This window comes from Sorex araneus, chromosome 8 (assembly GCF_027595985.1).
Source record: "Sorex araneus isolate mSorAra2 chromosome 8, mSorAra2.pri, whole genome shotgun sequence".
In the NCBI taxonomy this organism is placed as follows: Eukaryota; Metazoa; Chordata; class Mammalia; order Eulipotyphla; family Soricidae; genus Sorex; species Sorex araneus.
This window is the reverse complement of record NC_073309.1, coordinates 51,222,905-51,239,399: the sequence shown is the minus strand read 5'-3', so window position 1 is coordinate 51,239,399 and position 16,495 is coordinate 51,222,905. Positions and strand designations below refer to the sequence as shown.

Below are 16,495 nucleotides of genomic sequence, written 5' to 3'. Positions count from 1 at the left end.
ATCTCTGATGTGCAATTCCTGGTAGCAAATAATACTCAAATATCTCTGTGCTCAGAATCACTTAATTTGCAAAAGCAAATCAAAGTTGGGTCAAATTGCCTAATGGAATCAATTGGGTCCAAGTTTTTGGCATTCATGCTTTAATAAATGATTAACTCATTTTTCAATGTTCTCAAAATGATTTTATAAACATGGGTTACACTCAACAAACTTTTCAGAGTGACTTTTGAGTCTCAAATATGCTGTGGAAGGATAACAATGAACTTTCCGCCCAAGTTTCATACTAGTTTTCTGAAAATGTCATGGTCTCTGGAAAAGTGAGACATTCTGTTCATATATGCACCTGAAAAATGAGCCTTTATTAGGCTCTTTCTCAAAGGACAACTGGAGTGAGCAGAACACGCAGGCATAGAAATTTCCGCCAGCATTCATCAGACAGAAGAGCTCAGACATGTTCTACACCTGTTGTGCCCAGGGCAGACTGGGCTGGAGGAGAGACACCACAGCGGGAAGCAACTGGCCTTGCACACAGCCAACTCTGATGTGATCCGAAGTCCTGCATGGCTCCCCAAGCCTTGCACACAGATCCAGAGTAATCCCTAAGCACTGTAGTGTGTCACCCCCCAACAAGCCAACAAAGAAAGTACACATATTCTATGTAACCCCTAGGGGGATCCTGAACCTTCCAAAATCACATGATACACGAGGAAATTTATTACGCAAGGAAACATGTCTGAGAAAATCCTGAATGAATGGAGTTAAAAGCCCACCACTATCACATAGACACATTAGACCATTCCCTGGGAAACAGTATTCTAACATAGGACAAAGCTCTCAGAACAGAATAGTTGAGATAAACAGGCAGAAAGAGACAGAGAGATAGAGACAGAGAGACAGAGAAACATAGAGATCATTTCCTAAGAGAAAATAATTATGAAACCAACTGTCAAAATCATAAAGAGACAGTATATTCAAGATGCACTACTGTGTCTCTCCATCCGTGGTTGGGTCGCTGGGCAGGAACTTCGTAGAGCTTCAAAAAGCCGTTGCAGAGCTGACTTGGGTAAGAGACCCTGGGATGTTGGAGCCCTGTGTGCCCACTTCCTCCCCTTCAATCAGTGAACTGTAGTAAAAGCCCCCGTATGGAGAGGTGTGAGCAATATTGCCTGAGTTTCGACATTCAGAGGATCCTAAACACCATGTTGTGGGACCCACTTCTTTCTCTGCCTCCCCATCTGCAGTGCCCTATGGTTCGTGGTTCGACCATACCCATGGCTGGATGCCCATGAGAGATCGGGAGAACTTCCTGCTGCTGAGTTATGAAGAGCTGAAAAGGGTAACTCTGGTTCTTGTGGTCAGAATCCCCAAACTACTGCACCTTATTAGCTGTTTCTCCTCCTCTGTGTTTCAAACCAAGATCTCTGTAGACATATGGTAGGTCCCCAGGGGGAGGACAGTTTGTGCCACAGGTGCCCCACTTTGGAGAGCACTCCGCAGACTCTTTCCTTTTGCCCGTGGTTGGTTCTTTGCTCCCTTTAACAACGTTGAAAGAGTGGCAGCCCTACCCAGAAAAAGGTGATACATGAGAGTCACATAGGCACTGGGTCCTCCAATGTGGTCTCACTGGCGATGGTGCTCATGGGGGTGAGAATTATGGGCTGTGGAAGTAACTTGAGCTGTCCTGATGCCTCTGCAGTTATCTCTTATTTCCCAACGTACTTCGAGGAGATAACTGCAGAGGCATCAGGGCAGCTCAAGTTACTTCCACAGCCCATAATTCCCACACCCATGAGCACCATCCCCAGTGAGACCGCATTGGAGGATTATGTTTAGTGAAATGAGTCAGAAAGAAAGAGACATAGAAAGATTGTACTCATATGTGGAATATAATGTAGCAGAGAGGTACAAGCTAGCAATGATGCATCTTCTGGCAGAAATTTCTCTGGACGTAGTTACTAAAATACTAAAATACAGAAATCCAAAACCTCGCGGCTGGTATTGTGGCTACACGACCTCATATCTCTTCATTCTCAGCAATGGAAAACAAATTATCAAATGCTTCCTTTGCAGCAGGTCTGACTTGGGGGGAGGGGTAAATTCCAAACAATAATAGTGAGATTTTGTTGAAATATTGAATTTAATCAAAGTAAAGATAATCAAAGTGAAATTTATCAGCTACACAGGTGGGGTGGGGGCCTAAGGGGGTGGGGGATGGGGGGAGGTTTACTGTGGTTCTTGGTGGTGGAATATGTGCACTGGTGAAGGGATGGTAGTTTGAGCATTGTGTAACTGAGGCTTAAGCCTGAAAGCTTTGTAACTTTCCACATGGTGATTCAATTTAAAAAAAAAAGAATGTTTTCTTCTGACACACACTCCTGTTTGTCCTCTGAACAAGTTTCCAGCCACCAAAACAACTTTCCTTACAATAATTTTTCAAGTCAGAAGTTTTCTTGTGGAACATAATCAAGACTCATGAAAATAGGAAGTGAAAAGCTTCTGAGTTCTGGGAGGAACTAAGGTGTACATGAGTCACAGTAAAGTCCTTTCTCATCATCTCCCTCTGGTGTTTTGTGCACCCAGTCCAATGACTGACACTGTGCATAGGATGACACTGTGCAAGTGTAGGCCCCTCAGTCGTGGTGTTTCTGGACAGCCTTGATGGCGCCACGAGAGCTGCAGTCCGTCCCTCTCACCTTGTCAGTTTCTCCCTGGATCTGTCTTGAGTGACTCTGACCACAGGTGTCTAAAGTCTTTCAACATGCTCCATTCTGGACCCTGCTTAGAAGCAAGGGCTCACCTACTCCTCAGAGAATCAGGCAGACCTGCCTTTTCACACCCTGTGTTCCCTCTGACTTTTTCCAGCCTATCCAGCTCCTGGGAACTTGAATTTCGAAGTTCTGTTCCTCCTCCCCTTTTTCCTTTGGGGTTTCTTCTCTCTCATCTCTCTCTCATCTCCTCTCTGACATCTTTCAAATTATTGCTCTTATCTGGTCTTCTTCAAGGACACAAAACGCAGTGTGCAGAAGATCTGCCGATTTCTGGGCATGGAATTAGAACCAGAAGCCCTGGATTCAGTCCTTGAGAATTCTTCCTTCAAGGCTATGAAAGAAAATAAGATGTCCAATTATTCTCTTGTGGATGGTACTTATATTGATCTAAAGATATCAACCATGACAAGAAAAGGTAAAGTAAAATGCTGTGTGTATGGCAGGACAACAGGGTTGAGATCAGAAGAGTTTGAGTTCATGCATGGTCATTGTCCATCAATCATTGCCCTTCTCCATGACCCGAGTGAAAATCTCTCATAGTTATGATGTGGGCTACAGGCACTGGCAGATGCTGATTCCTGCTTTGGGATCATCTGAATCCTGTGAGGTCAGTATATCTATCTCTCTTCTCAGAAATTTCTATACAGATATTCAGCTTAGAAAAGGGGTCCTTGCAAATTCCTCACCACCATCAAACAGACCAGGCTCAATGATCTGGGAAAGGCATGGTCTTGTCACTGTCCTGAACTAGGAAATGTCTAAAATATAATTTTCATCTCTTGGGAAGACAGGTCAGGTTTTTCACTGCAAAAATGCTGTCTTACTACAAGTTCGTGTCAGACCCTGTGTAATAAAATTCAATGAATTCACCGCCCTCAAGCTCAAGATGAAGAGATTCTCAGCCATAGACTTGGAGAATTCCAGCTTCAAGGATGTGTGACTTGAAGAAGGAAGGAAATTATTTTCATACTCAGCCAGGCCAGGCTGTGACCCAGGGCTGTGGAGTCAGGTGGCACACCATGGAGCACTGGAGGTTGGGTTACCAGGATAAATAGGCTTTCCTTGATGCTTAAAATCTAGGAGAATTTGATATGTAACTCTTTTTTGGAGGGAACAGGGGGTGGCGTGAGCCATGCCAGAGATGCTCAGTATTTACTCCTGCTCTGCACTCAGGAATTACTACTGGTGGTTCTGGGGGGACCCTGTGGGATGCCAGGGATAGACACTGGTAAGGCCATGTGCAAGGCAAAGAACTAACCCTTGTACTATGGGTTTGGTCCCTGCTCAGGGACTCAGTCAACTACTTTTTTTCTGCAACCTGTGGCTTGATTCTGATTCTTTCCTTTGGAAAAGAGACCTGTATTCTGTAGTTCATGCTGCTGCATATGGAAACAGATAACTTGATTCACAGGCCACTTTCAGAAAGCTCATGCTGTAGAGGATAGGAACATTTTGGCAGCTGTGTGAGATGTTGTTCTGGTATGAGAAGGACAATGATTTTGTGGTGAGCAGAAGTAGGCGTATTCCAGGCTAATTTCTGTCTTTGAAAGGTCAGTGACTCCCCCCTCCACCCTATTTAGGACTTCAGAACTGATTTTAGAGATAAAGTCTATAGGGTCATTACCACAATGAGGTAGTAAGATGCAGCCCTAGACTGATATGAGTTGTTTCCTTATAAGCTGATAATGGACAAAAGTGTGTCCAGGTAGTTACGGGAAGGGAGCACCTCCTGTCATGGAGAGAGATATCCCTCTTACCCCCAGATATTCTGACATGGAAATCCTGACCTGTGATCTCCAAGCTGATATTACTCTGAAGAAAATTAGGGACTGGAGAGAAGACACAAGATAGAAGTCACTTGTATAGCATGCAGCCGACCTAGAATTGATGCAGAAACACCTATGGTACTCTGAGTCAAGACAGGAGTGATTCCTGAGCAAATACCCAAGAGCAAACTCTGACACAGCCAGTTGAGGCCCAGAAACCAACAAAAAAAAAAAGAAATGAGAAATGACTTGTCACATTCCTTGCAAGTTCACTTGTATCACTTTCATTCCATCGATTTTTGATTTGCTTGAACAGGAACCAGTAACATCTCCATTTGTCCCTGTCGAGTGCTAGGCAATCACAAGCTAATGTCTGAACTCACAAAGCTGTGCAGAGAAGCAATAAAGGAAGACCTCAAATAGATAAGAGCAGCAGTGTTAGCCAATGCGGCAGAAGCCGGGAAAAGTATTTGTAACACCTGCCTGCCCTTCGCTAACTATAATACCAAGATGACTGCCCTCCAATGTCCTGATGCATCTATCACATCTTCCAGAAGGGCAGAGGAAAAGGTTATCCATGACTTCAAGTCAGGTCTCTTTGATAGCCACGTCCACCTGCCACATACCAAATTCTGGAGGATGGATATGTCTTTCCAAAATCTTCCCTTCTGAAATCCGACATGCCATTTCATCGACAAAGATGCATACAGCACCTGGTCTATACAAGGTCATACACGAACACCTGAAGAATCTGCTGCCAGTACTCATCAATACACTTGCTTGGCTGTTCACATGCTACCTGTTTGAATGCAAGTTTCCATTCCAATAGAAAACCAGCAGGACCATTCTGTTGTACAAAAAGGAAGACATTCATGACATCGGCAACTATCGCACAATCTGCCTTGTGTCCGTCGTCTACAAGTTGTTCACTCAAGTCATCCTGAATAGGATTGGCAGAACACTAGATGAAGGACAACCAAGTGAGCAAGTTGGGTTCCAAAAAGAATTCAGCACAATCAACCATATCCACACAGTGAACAAGCTCATTGAGGTTTCGCGAGAGTTCAAGATGCCGCTCTGTCTAACGTTCACCAATTTAAAGAAGGCCTTTGTTTCTATTGAGACTGAAGCATTCATCGAAGCTCTAGCCAAATAGAGCATTCAAACTCAGTACATCAGATCCTCTGTGAATTGTATTATGGATTCACCACCAGGATCTCGCCATTCTACAAAGAATTGATCATCGACGTAAAGAGAGGGGTTTGGGAGGGTGACACCATTTCCTTCTCAGTTACACTCAGTAAAGTGAAGAAATCTAGCCCAGCATAAAATTGTTTGCTCTAGTTTTCCTTTTATGAATCAGTACTTGACAGAGGTAAGTTTTGTACCCAGGCCAAGAGGAGACGACTTTGTGTCAGCAGAGCTGACATAATCTAATCAGAATCTCTCTTTTATGTTTGTCAGGTGTTTCTGGGGACTGGAAAAATCACCTCACAGTGGCACAAGCAGAAACCTTTGATGAAATATACAAGGAGAAGATGAAAGATCTTCCTCCAGAGCTGTTCCCATGGGACTAATGTTCTACAATGTTCAGAATCTCATAGAGATATTGATCATCGTTCTGTCTTTGCACAAGAGCATGCCAGGGGCTGATTGGTTATGATCATTTATTTCTCCCTGGTACCCTGATTAACCAGTCTTTGCATCGTTGGTGATATTGTTCCCATTGATCTGTATACTGCTCTGCATATAATGCAACCCACTTTGGAACAAGAAATATGGATGGATAAAAATAAATGGATAAAAATATTACAAGTATCACTGTATCACTGTCATCCCACTGTTTGTCGATTCACTCAACCAGGCACCAGTAACATCTCTATTTCTCCCAGCCCTGAGATCCTGAGATTTTAGCAGCCTCTCCTTACTCATCTTTCCCAACATTGGAGGCTCTTTCAGGCTCAGGGAAATGAGAACTATTGTTACTGTTTTTGCATATCGAATATGCCACCAGTAGCTTGCCATGCTCTGTCTGTGCGGGAGGGATACTCTCGACAGCTTGCCGGGCTTTTTGAAAGGTATACACACACACACATACACATACACACACACATATATATATATATATATATATATATGTACACTCTATGATTTGTTGCCTACTGTCTGAACTCCATCAAATATAGTGTGGTAATTATGGAAAATGGGTAGGAAGTATCTTATAAAGCGGCCTAGAGAGTGGTGGCAGATGGGTGGTGGAGGTTGGCTGCTGGGTCCAGGTCCCTTGGGGCAGGTAGGGTTCTCACCCGACCCACTCTGGTACACCCTGAGTGAAAACAGCAAGGCAAGAAGTCACCTTACAAGTAATGTTGTTAATATTGTTTTATTCCAAATGAGACTAAACCAAGGGTGTGCAGTTCAGGAAGTTGTGTTGGGGGCTCATAAGAGCTTTCCCAGTATTGCCAGTGTCAAGGCTGAGGAAGTACTTGCTAGGTATGTGGCTTCCACTTTCAAATCTGCAACACCATCGATCCCCTGAGCACTATCAGGGGTCAATCCTGATCACAAAGGAATGAAGAGGCCCTGAGCACTGCCAGGTGTGGGCCCCAAAAGAAAGAGTAAAATTAAAAGGGTATTTTCAAACGGTTGGCAGAGCACATCAGTGTAAAGTCAAATTTAATCACATCCCACAACACACACACTCACACAAATGCACACAGCTCATTTATAGATATTCTTAGAATCACCCCTGTTAGCTATCATATCAGCAATGCTCACCAAATTTTACACCCTGGCTCACAAATCAATACAGAGTCACCCATTTGGTCATGACTATATCAAAATATCTATGAGCAGAAGATTATATTGTAATGGGGAACAAGCATATCTATATTTTGAAATTTGGTAAATGTGAGACTGGCAGGATAGACTCTTGTGCTCCCATCAAAATGTAATCATAATGGTTCGATCAAAGTGAAGAGCAAGGCACGCTGGACTGGAGATAATCATTTATATGGGAAACATGGTTCTTGGAATTTTCTCTTTATGAACATATGCAGGATAATCCTAAATGTGCAATCATTTACTCTGGGATAGTCGATATAAAGGGTAGTTGACAGAGTGATATCTGTGAAGTCATTCACAATGGGCTCAAGAGCCTAAAAATAGTCTTTCTCTTTTGAATTAGATCAAAAGCTCTTGCTTTAAGAAACTATCAAGCATCAATTGCTGGAGAAATGAAGGTATTTGTGACAGAACATGCAACAGCGTTCATCCTTCCTAGAACCCCACTCTGTTGGAGCAGCGAGGAAGCCTGGTCAAATCATACACTTCCTTCTTTCACTTTTTACCTTTCTGTGCCCTCCTGAAAACTGTCTTTGACAGAACTGTCCTGCAGAATTTTCATCCATTTTCTGCCTTAATCTATGAACCCCAGCTTGCCTTTCACTGCTCCCCAGATTGATGTGCTTTGCCTTATCTTTGCCTCCTGCATGCTCAGGTTGAGAGAAATAGGGCCACGAGAGTGAAGAGTAAAATTTTATTCTCTCAGTTTAGGAATAGTTTTCCTTTCCAAATAAGCATTTACATATGTCTTGTGAAAGTGAAATCAAATCAATTCTTTAGAAATGAAAGTCATATACAACATCACAGAAAGTGGGTAGGCGGTAGATGCACAGACTACGGGATCTACCCAAATCCTCTACAAACTGCCCATTCAGGCCGCACGCTTGGGATTCTCTGTCCTAATGTCTCAGGCTACATGGTCAGTTGGCAAAATTCAATATTGTACTTCTCAGGAAATATTTAATTAAATTGTATTATTAGTGTGGGACTGTTAATAATTTACAGTGCACTTCTCTGGCACGTGTGAAGTGCTGGTTTTGATTCACATCCATTCTAAACACAAGCAAAATAAAAGTGCTTCATTACTAGGGACAGAGAGATAGGACTTGCCTTGCATGTGGAAGACCCTAGTGGAACCCAGGCATGAGATATGGTCCCTTGAGCATGGCTTGAGATCACTCCTGAGCACAGAGTCAGGAATATTATTTGCCCCCACCAGTTGTGGCCCCAATGTCTCCCTCAAAGCAAAGAAATAGAAATTTTAATGCATAGGTACATAAATATTAAAAAGTAATGAGGCTGATGTAGGAATACATTGATTAGGGCACTTGCATTGCAAGTGACCGACTAGCGTTCCATCTCTGGTATAGCTTATGGCACCCTGTGACCTGCCAGTGTGGAGCCACGAGTAATCCCTAAACACCCCGTGCTTTGCGCACCCTCCTCAAATTTACTCCAGGATCTGAGTAACTAATCACCAGGGGAGTTACAAATCACATGAGCAAAGTCAAGTCTGGATTCTCACATCGTCCTAAAATCTGTGCTCTATTTTCGGGAAGTCAGTGGAATTTTAGTCACTAAAATTTGTATTGGGGCAGAGATGCTTCCAGACTCCATGGCAGGTTGAATCATATGGGACACACCAGAATGGAGTGGGTGAGCCAGCACCTACCTAAACAGAGTTTTGGCAACAGAGAACTTCCACATCCAACCACTGCAACCTCACGGCCAGACTCCACGGCTCTGGGTGAGGCTCCTCCAGAAATGAACTGTTGAAATATCAGGTATCTATCTCATGGTGATCCAATAAAATTTTAAAAAAAATTTAAAAAAGAAAAACTCAGGTATGTGGGTTTTGTGACTGAAATCTTCAGGCTGTCATGAAGTCAGGGATGGGACACCTTCCCCTATTTTGCTGGAAGCCTGTCAGTCATGCCCTTAAGCATCATCTTCTACCCAATAATCTTATCAACCAACAATGATCTGGAGGCTCGTTAAATCTTAAAAGAGACCAACAAATTACAGAGATTTTTCATATCCCGCACCAGACCGAGCTATACAGGGCACTGAATGTCACAATCCAATAAAAGTTGAACTCTGCTGTATCACCCCTGTTGCAACAATGTTGCAGTAAGGTTTGGTTAGACAGTCTGAGGCATTTAAGATATGCACGTGAAAGAAATACGTTTTCTGGGAGGATCACATAACTGTTTCCGGATTTTTTTGTGTGCTCTGGCCTCCCGGAGAGCAGCCTGTTCAGCCCCCTTTTATTAATTAGCTTGATGTTTTAGCCAATGATATTCAGCCACATAGGCAGAATATTCAAATTAACTTAGTCAACGGAAACAGTATCAAAGTCAGTTACACAACTGGAAGTATAGTCAGTTAAAGTAACAGTAACAGAAAAACGATGTTTACATCCAAGTCTAGCTAGGCCTGAGATTATGGGATCTTGTACACCCCAACCCCATTCAAAATTTTGAATTCATGGAGAGCAGTCTACATTCATCACTAACTTTACATACTGATAAACCAGAAGTAGCACACTACATTGTAAAGTAGAAGGCAACCAATCTCGATCAACAAGATAAAAACACTTAAGGCTTAACCTGTAGCAAATTGTTAGTAATCTCTTCTACAGGACTTAAGGGCTCCATAGTGAGACACAATAAAATTCACATACTTACTTCTAAGAAAATATTTTTTGATCATTCTCCATGAGTCATGTATAGCAAGCAATAAAAATAAATTATTCAAGGCCTGCTAAAAAGTTAGGTTTGAGGGATAATTGGGAAAATTGGAGGTAATGGTGGTGAGAAGGTGTATTATGATTGGAATGGTGTTGGAATATTGAATGGAACAAACCATCATAAACAAATTTATTTGAAAAATTTAAAAAATTCATATTGCCCCAAAGTCTGGGAAAATATTTATTTCCCTTCTCCCCTGCCCTGAACACATTGCCACTTTAAGGGAGTCGACCAAGAAGGCATGTGCAGGGCCAAACTTTGGTGGTGCAGCTATCTTTGCTACCTGGTTCTTCAGCCTCCCTTCATTCAGGGAACAAATCCATGAACTGTCCCATGCCAGATTCAGGATATAACGTAGCCCTATGAATATTTCACAGAATAAAACTGCTCAGCAAACAAGCACTCAGTTGATTTCTGAAACATATTACATCAAATCAAGACCCCATTGACTTCCTTGACCAATCATACCCAAAAGGCTGACAGAGAGAGAGGCACCACTATCCCTTCTGAGCAGCAAGTCTCATGTAGGAAATGTTGAAGGGAAACAGAAGAGGGGTCAGTATCACAGTGTCTCACCTCCAAGATGCACAATCCTTCTTCTTCCCCTGGGGACAGCTGGTTTACCCCCAAGAATTACAGCAGAGGTTAATTGAAGCTAAGAGGAGCACCAAGGTCTGAGAAGTAAAGAGGGCATGCAGTTTTCTCTCCAAGGTCTCTTTCCCTGTTACTTAGACTAGGTAGAGTGCGTTCGTTTTGCACCTGCAAGAATAGCTGCCAGTGAGCTGAACTCAGACTGGCACCATCTACCCATTACACAGAGACAAGCATGTTAATTCCAATGACAATCCTTTCTGTCAGCATCCCAAGACTCAGATAACTGAGTCAGGAAGACTCTTGACATACTCTATTTCTCCTGAGATGTCAACATGAACTTTCTGGGTCCAGCAACTTTTAAAAAAATACTAACATTGACTATGAGTTTGCATTTTAGGATACAGTGCTGCACACAGATATGTAAAACATCCTAAGGGCCCACATCTCTACAAATTGACCCAATATTGTTAGAGATGATGCCTTGACTTCTTGGTCACATGCAAGGATGGAGTCAGTTCTGCAGGATTTCTTTTTTTATAGTTTTTTTATTCTTTTATTGAATCACCAGTGGAAAGTTACAAAGCTTTCAGGTTTAAGTCTCAGTTATACAATGCTCAAACACCCATCCCTTCACCAGTGTACATATTCCATCACCAAGAATCATGATATACCTCCTCCCTTCCCCCCACCTCCCGAGCCCCCCACCCTGCATGTATAACTGGTAAATTTAACTTTTCTTTCACTTTACTTTGATTACATTCAATATTTCAACAAAAAATTCACTATTATTGATTTGGAGTTTCACCACCCTAAAGTCGACCTGCTGAAAAGAAAACATTTGGTAATTTGTTTTCCACTGCTGAGAATGAAGAAATATGAGGTCAGGAGGCCGCACTAGCAGCCACACAGTTTTGGATTTTTGTATTTTAGTATTTTAGTAACTAAGTCCAGAGAAATATCTGCCAGAAATCACAACATTGTAAGCTTGTACCTCTCAGCTACTTTATATTCCACATATGAGTGCAATCTTTCTATGTCTGTCTCTTTCTTTCTGACTCATTTCACTCAGCATGATACTTTCCATGTTGATGCACTTATATGCAAATTTCATGACTTCATGTTTTCTGACAGATACTTAGTATTCCATTGTGTAGATATACCAGAGTTTCTTTAGCCAATCATCTGTTTTCGGGCACTCGGGTTTTTTTCCATACTGTGGCTATTGTAAACAGAGCGGCAATGAACATGGAAATGCAGATGTCATATCTACTATACCTTTTTGCCTCTCCGGGATATATTCCCAGGAGTGGTATTGCTGGGTCAAATGGGAGCTGAATTTCTAACTTTTTGAGAATCGTCCATATTGTTTTCCAAAAGGGCTGAACCAGTCGGCATTCCCACCAGCAGTGAAGGAGAGTCCCTTTCTCCCCACATCCACGCCAACACCGGTTGCTTTTGCTTTGGGGGCTGTGGGCCAGTCTCTGTGGTGTGAGATGATATCTCATTGTTGTTTTGATCTGCATCTCCCTGATGATTAGTGATGTGGAACATTTTCTCATGTGCCTCTGAGCCATTCGGATTTCTTCTTTGGGAAAGTTTCTGTTCATTTCATCACCCCATTTTTTGATCGGGTTGGCAGTTTTCTTCTTGTGGAGTTCAACCAGTGCATTGTATATCCTTGTGATCAACCCTTTATCGGATGGGTACTGCGTGAATATCCTTTCCCATTCTGTAGATTGTCTTTGTATTTTGGTCACTGTTTCCTTTGAGGTGCAGAAGCTTCTTAGTTTGAGATAGTCCCATTTATTTATCTTTGTTTTCACTTGCTTGGCCAGTGGCATGTCAGTTTTGAAGATACCTTTGGCTTCAATGTCGTGGAGGGTTTTCCGACCTTGTCTTCAATGTACCTTATGGTTTGTGGTCTGATGTTGAGGTCTTTAATCCATTTTGATCTGATTTTTGTACCTGGTGATGGAGGTCTAAGCCCATTTTTTTTGCATGTAGCTGTCCAGTTTTGCTGGCACAATTTATTAAACATGCTTTCCTTGCTCCACTTCACATTTCTTGCTTCCTTAGCAAAGATTACATGATCATATATTCGGAGGGGGGGGTTCAGATATTCAACCCTGTTCCATTGGTCTGTAGCACTGCCTTTGTTCCAGTACCATGCTGTTTTAATGACTACCGCTTTGTAGTAGAGTTGGAAGTTGGGAGGTTGATTCCTCCCATTTTCTTTTTCCCAAGAATTGCTTTAGCTATTCGTGGGGGCTTATTGTTCCATATGAATTTCAGGAGCCCTTGCTCCATTTCTTTGAAGAATGTCAAGGGTATCCCTATAGGGATCGCATTGAATTTGTACAATGCTTTGGGGAGAATTGCCATTTTGACAATGTTAATTCTTCCAATCCATGAGCAGGGGATGTCTTTTCATTTCCTCGTGTCCTCTTTTATTTCCTGAAGTAGCGTTTTGTAATTTTCATTATACAGATCCTTTACCTCCTTTGTTAAGCTGATTCCGAGGTACTTGATTTTTTGAGGCGTAATTGTGAACAGGATTGCTTTACTCATGTCACTTTCTTCTCTCTCATTATTTGCATATAGGAAAGCCCCATGGACTTTTGGGTATTGATTCTATAGCCTGCAACTTTACTATACGAGTCTATTGTTTCCAGGAGTTTCTTGGTAGAGGTTTTAGGGTTTCCTAAGTATAATATCATATCATCAGCGAATAGTTAGAGCTTGATTTCTTCCTTTCCTACCTGAATGCCCTTTATATCTTTTTCTTGCCTGATCTCTATTGCAAGTACTTCCAGTACTATATTGAACAGAAGTGGAGAGAGTGGACATCCTTGTCTCGTCCCTGTTCTCAGAGGGAAGGGTCTTAGTTTTTCCCCATTGAGGACAATGCTTGCCATAGGCTTGTGATAAATGGCTTTGACCATATTGAGGAAGGTCCCTTCTATACCCATTTTGCCAAGTGTTTTCATCATAAACGGATGCTGGATCTTGTTAAATGCTTTCTCTGCATCTATTGATATGATTGTATGATTTTTATCTTTTCTTTTGTTGATATGATGGATTATGTTGATTGATTTCCGAATGTTAAACCATCCTTGCATCCCCGGGATGAATCCCACTTGGTTGTGGTGTATGATCTTTTTGATGAGTTGTTGAATTCTATTTGCTAATATTTTGTTGAGAATCTTCGCATCTGTGTTCATCAGGGATATTGGCCTGTAGTTTTCTTTTTCTGTGGTGTCTTATTTGCTTTTGGTATTAGGGATATATGAGCCTCATAGAAACTGTTTGGGAGAGTTTCTGTTTCTTCAATTTCCTGGAAAAGCTTGAGGAGTACTGGAAACAGGTCCTCTTTATATGTTTGGAAGAACTCGCCAGTGAATCCGTCTGGACCTGGGCTTTTGTTTTTGGGAAGACTTTTGATTACCATTTCAATTTCCTTGATGTTAACTTGACTATTCAGGTACTCCAGGTCTTCTTGGTTCAGCCTTGGGAGATTATAGGAGTCGAGGAATTTATCCATTTCTTCTAGGTTCTCTTGTTTCGTGGCATAGAGATTTTCAAATTAGTCTCTGATGATCTTTTGAATTTCATTGGTTTCTGTTGTGATGTCCCCCTTTTCATTTCTGATTCGGCTTATAAGGGGGGTTCTCTCTCTCTTTTTTTGAGAGTCTTGCTAGTGGTTTATCAATCTTGTTTATTTTCTAGAAGAACCAGCTCTTGGTTTCATTGATCTTTCGGATTATCTTTTGGGTTTCCATGTCGTTAATTTCTGCTCTAAGTTTTATTATCTCTTTCCTTCTGCCTGGTTTGGGCTCCTTTTGTTGGTCCGTTTCTAAGGTCTTGAGCTGTGAAGTCAAGTTATTTATATGGGCCCTTTCTTCCTTCCTGAGATATGCTTTCAGAGATATAAAATTTCCCCTTAAAACGGCTTTAGCTGCGTCCCACAGGTTCTGGTAGCTCGTGTCTTCATTCTCATTTGTTTCTAGGTACCTTTTGTTTTCTTCCTTGATTTCCTTCCTGACCCACTCATTGTTCAATATCAAGCTATTTAATTTCCAGGTGTTTGATTTGGTTTTCTGCATCTGTCCACAATTAAGCTTTATCTTCAGTGCATCATGGTCTGAAAAGTTAGCTGGTACAATGTCTATCTTGTTGATTCTGTTGAGGTATGTTGTGTGGCCCAGCGCATGGTCTATTCTGGAAAATGTTCCATGTGCACTGGAAAAGAATGTGTATTTCTTTTTTGGGGGATATAGAGCCTGTATAGATCTATTAGCCCTCTCTCTTCTATTTCTTCCTCCAAAGCCAGTATTTCCTTGGTGAGTTTTAGTCTTCTTGATTTATCCAGAGGAGATAGTGCGGTGTTGAAGTCTCCAACTATATTGTTTCTCACAATGTCCTTCTTAAGGTCTCTTAGCAGCTGTTGTAGGTATTTAGCTGGTCCCTCATTGGGTGCGTAGACGTTTAGGAGTGTGATTTCTTCCTGATGTACATATCCCGTGATTAATAAAAAGTGGCCTTCACTATCCCTTCTAATCTTTTTCAACCTGAAGTCTATGTTGTCCAATACTAGTAAAGCAACCCCAGCTTTCTTGAGGGAGTTGTTTGCTTGCAGGATTGTTTTCCATCCTTTGACTTTGAGTCTGTGTTTGTTCTGGCTACTCAGATGTGTTTCTTGCAGGCAGCAGAATGTTGGGTTCAGTCTTTGAGTCCATTTTGCCAGTCTGTGTCTCTTAATTGAATTTAGACCATTGACATTAAGGGAGATTATTGTTATGGGATTTTGTGCCATCTTTGTGTAAGGGTTTGTTGTGTTGTAGGGGTTCTTCTTGTCTTATAATAGCCTCTTTAGTGCTTCTTTTAGGTTTGGTTTTGAGTCCTTGAAGTTCCTGAGCTGTTGTTTATCCCCAAAGTAGTGTATGATTCCTTCGAGTTTGAATGAGAGTTTGGCCGGATAAAGTATTCTTGGTAAAGCATTGATTTCATTGAGTTTTTTCACTATATCCCACCATTGCCTTCGAGCTTGGAGGGTTTCCTCTGATAGATTTGTTGTGAATCTAAGGGGTGCTCCTTTGTATGTGATTTCCTTCTTGGACCTTGCTGCTTGCAGTATTGTGTCTCTCTGGATGTCGTCCATCATAGTAACTATGATATGTCCTGGGGTTTTTCTGTTAGGATCTCTTTTAGCTGGCACCCTTCGGGCACCTTGAATCTGGATGCCTGTATTGTCCAGCTCTGGGAAATTTTCCGCAATTATTTGTTTGACTGTGTCTTTTTCGTTGGGGTTGGTTTCCTGTGGTTCTGGTAGTCCAGTGATTCTAATGTTGTTCCTCTTGAAATCATCTCCTAGGACTCTGATTCTGGCTAGGCTATTTTGAGGTCTCTTGCCATGGTTTGTTATTGCCTGTAGGCTTCTTGCAGCTCATCTTTAAGCATACTGATTCTGTCTTCCGCTGCAGTCATCCTATTGTTGAGGGCAGCCAGAGAGTTTTTGATTTCATCTACCGAATCCTTCATTTCTTTTTGAAGGTTTTTTATTTCTGCTCTCATTTCTTCCCGTATTTTGTCGGCTGTCTGTTGTATTGTTTCTGCCAGGTCCTCTTTGAAGTTGTCCATCTTTGCATTGAGTTCATTGAACATGTTGAGGATTTCAACTCTGAATTCTTTATCAGAGAGGTCAAGTTTGTAGGAAACGCTTCTTGAGGTTTCCGGACTCCTTTGATCGTCCTCTGCTTGCACTAGGGATTTTCGC

At 41.9% G+C, this 16,495-nt stretch overlaps 1 protein-coding gene across 1 annotated transcript in view; it reads left to right on the top strand.

Annotated features, from left to right (window-relative positions):
* Window positions 1–6,216, top strand: part of LOC101551700 (sulfotransferase 2A1-like) — a 37,212-nt gene extending 30,996 nt beyond the window's left edge. Inside the window, exons 4-6 of the mRNA XM_055146197.1 lie at window positions 1,242–1,336; window positions 3,003–3,183; window positions 5,999–6,216. Coding sequence (XP_055002172.1) covers window positions 1,242–1,336; window positions 3,003–3,183; window positions 5,999–6,111 — 389 coding nt within the window. The 3' untranslated portion in view covers window positions 6,112–6,216. The remainder of the gene's footprint in view (window positions 1–1,241; window positions 1,337–3,002; window positions 3,184–5,998) is intronic.
* The last annotated feature ends 10,279 nt before the right edge of the window (window positions 6,217–16,495 follow it).